Source organism: Trichinella spiralis, assembly GCF_000181795.1.
Source record: "Trichinella spiralis strain ISS 195 chromosome Unknown Scfld753, whole genome shotgun sequence".
NCBI classification, from domain to species: domain Eukaryota; kingdom Metazoa; phylum Nematoda; class Enoplea; order Trichinellida; family Trichinellidae; genus Trichinella; species Trichinella spiralis.
Window position 1 is genome coordinate 1 of NW_003527692.1, and position 2296 is coordinate 2296.

At 28.6% G+C, this 2296-nt stretch overlaps 1 protein-coding gene across 1 annotated transcript; it reads left to right on the top strand.

Annotated features, from left to right (window-relative positions):
• Positions 1-17: 17 nt before the first annotated feature.
• On the top strand, positions 18-1942 carry Tsp_13488 (26S protease regulatory subunit 8 protein). Its single transcript, XM_003370433.1, has 4 exons — positions 18-101; positions 1213-1392; positions 1699-1715; positions 1888-1942. The coding sequence occupies exons 1-4, from the start codon at positions 18-20 to the stop codon at positions 1940-1942; spliced, it is 336 nt and encodes a 111-aa protein (XP_003370481.1).
• Positions 1943-2296: the final 354 nt, after the last annotated feature.

The following is a 2296-nucleotide window of genomic DNA, read 5'->3' on the forward strand; positions in this document are numbered from 1 at the left end:
TTTATTTTATTCATAAAATGGAATTGCTGCGAGTTGTTTTTAAAAACATTTTTCTCACTATTCATATTTCGACTGTAATACTTGCAATAGGCAACAAAGCGGTGAGTTTGTTTTATGCACTGTTTTACTTTTTTTTTTACTATTGTTCATTTCACTGTCAACAGAAAATTACGTTTTTCAGTTTATTTCAAATCACTTTGCCGAATATGTTTATTGGAAAGTTTATGCAATTCTTAATCATTTACATATGCTTCATTTGAAAGTAAACTATTTTCTCTACTTGTGAAACAAAATTGTTTAACTCTGTTATTTGGGTACAAAAATATATATATTTGAAAAAAGCAAATTCAACTTCTCAATGCAAGTCAACAAGCATTGTTAATTCACATAAAAATTTTAAAAAAATATAAAAAATCTAATATATTAAATTGAATATTTTACGTTATACAATGATAAAATGAGTAGCAGGAATAAATGATAAACATTTCATACTGTGATATTCAGTCAATGTTATGTTGATGTAGCATGTAAAAAATACGTTTCTGTTCAGTTTTACTTGCATAATTTTTATATTTGAATAAATCAAGGTAAAAAAATTATATTTTTGGAATTTATTTGCACCTAATTTGGAATAAAACGAACCAAAGCATTTGAAAAATAAAGTTTCAACCGTTTTTTAATATTATGCTTAGAATTAATTTAAAAAACAAAATTTTATTACCTTTCAACTCTAAAATGAAAGTTCTTCAAAAAAATTTAATTTATTTTATAAAGTTCAAAATACTTGTATTTATTTTATTTAATATTATACTTGCATTACATACAAATACTGTATCATTAACTGCCTGTTACTTGTCGAATTACTGCGAAGCATCATGTTGCGAGTAAGTTGAATAAATCGTGACTCAGTGTAATATGTATATTGTTTTATGATTATTTAAAGTAACATTTAAATTATAAACAAATATTTGTCGAATTTATTGTGATTCTGATGAATTTTGCGTTGTTCAGTTGTTGATAATACAATTTCTAATTTTTCAGGAAGAACCTATGATTATTGACGATCCCTCTTTCTACCGATGGTGGTTTCAGAGTTTACCTTCGAAAAAAATTTGAAGACCTTGAGGTGAATTTATTACTAGAATTTTACACTGTTAATTTTGTAATATAATCGAACTTTCGCTTTTATTGTGTTTCCAATGTTCTTTTCAGTTCGAACTTAGTGAAAAAAGTAGAAACCTTCGACGTTTGACTGCCCAGCGTAATGAACTAAATGCAAAAGTTCGAATGTTGAAGGAAGAATTGAGTCTGTTACATGAACAAGGTTCTTATGTTGGCGAAGTAGTAAGAGTAATGGATAAGAAGAAAGTTCTCGTCAAAGCAAGTTCCAATGTTTGTTTTATTTATAGTTTTTTTTATTTTATTTAACTTGAATATTTTGGATATGGTTATAACGCTATTTATTATTATTTTTTCATTATCTTTATTATTATTATTATTATTATTGTTGTTGTTGTTGTTGTTGTTGTTAAATTAATCGTGTAATGCATTATTAGTTTTTTTGTTTATATTACAAACTTAGCAGCATAAGTTGCAGTTAATTATCTGTTTAATGTAAATATTTAAATAGTATGATTTTTCGAAACAGCTTCGTGATCATAAGTTTAAAGTTGTAATTGGACTGGAAAATTGTTTTAGGTTCATCCTGAAGGAAAGTACGTTGTGGATGTAGACAAAAAATATTGACATTGGCAAAATTACTCCCGAATAGTCGCGTGGCTTTGAGAGCGGACAGCTATGTATTGCATAAAATTTTGCCGAATATGGTACGTTTTGACCTGTTTGACGGAGAATGATCATTCATTTCTAATGAAAAAATTTTTTCAGGTTGATCCACTGGGTAAGTTTGATGATGGTTGAGCAAGTTCTTATTCCTATATGAGCTGACTGTTGACTTGCACCCTCACAATCACTATCCTCTTTTGCTGACATCACTGCCACCGCAACATCCCCAACTTTATCAAGACTTCTTAATTGCCCAGAAGGTCGGATGAGATCCTATCAAACTCATGCAAATCATGTCTTTTAGCTGAATATTCATAAATAGGCAGTTCTTCTTTATGACACTAGAAGACTAGCATGTATTACAGACGATACCAGCCTAGGTCATCACACATACTGTACTGACATCCTTACCCACGCATCATCATATGATCACATATTGCACTTACAAAACATTCGCTATAGCTTTATAATACAATGTTGTCACATGAATACAATTTTGAAATAACTTATT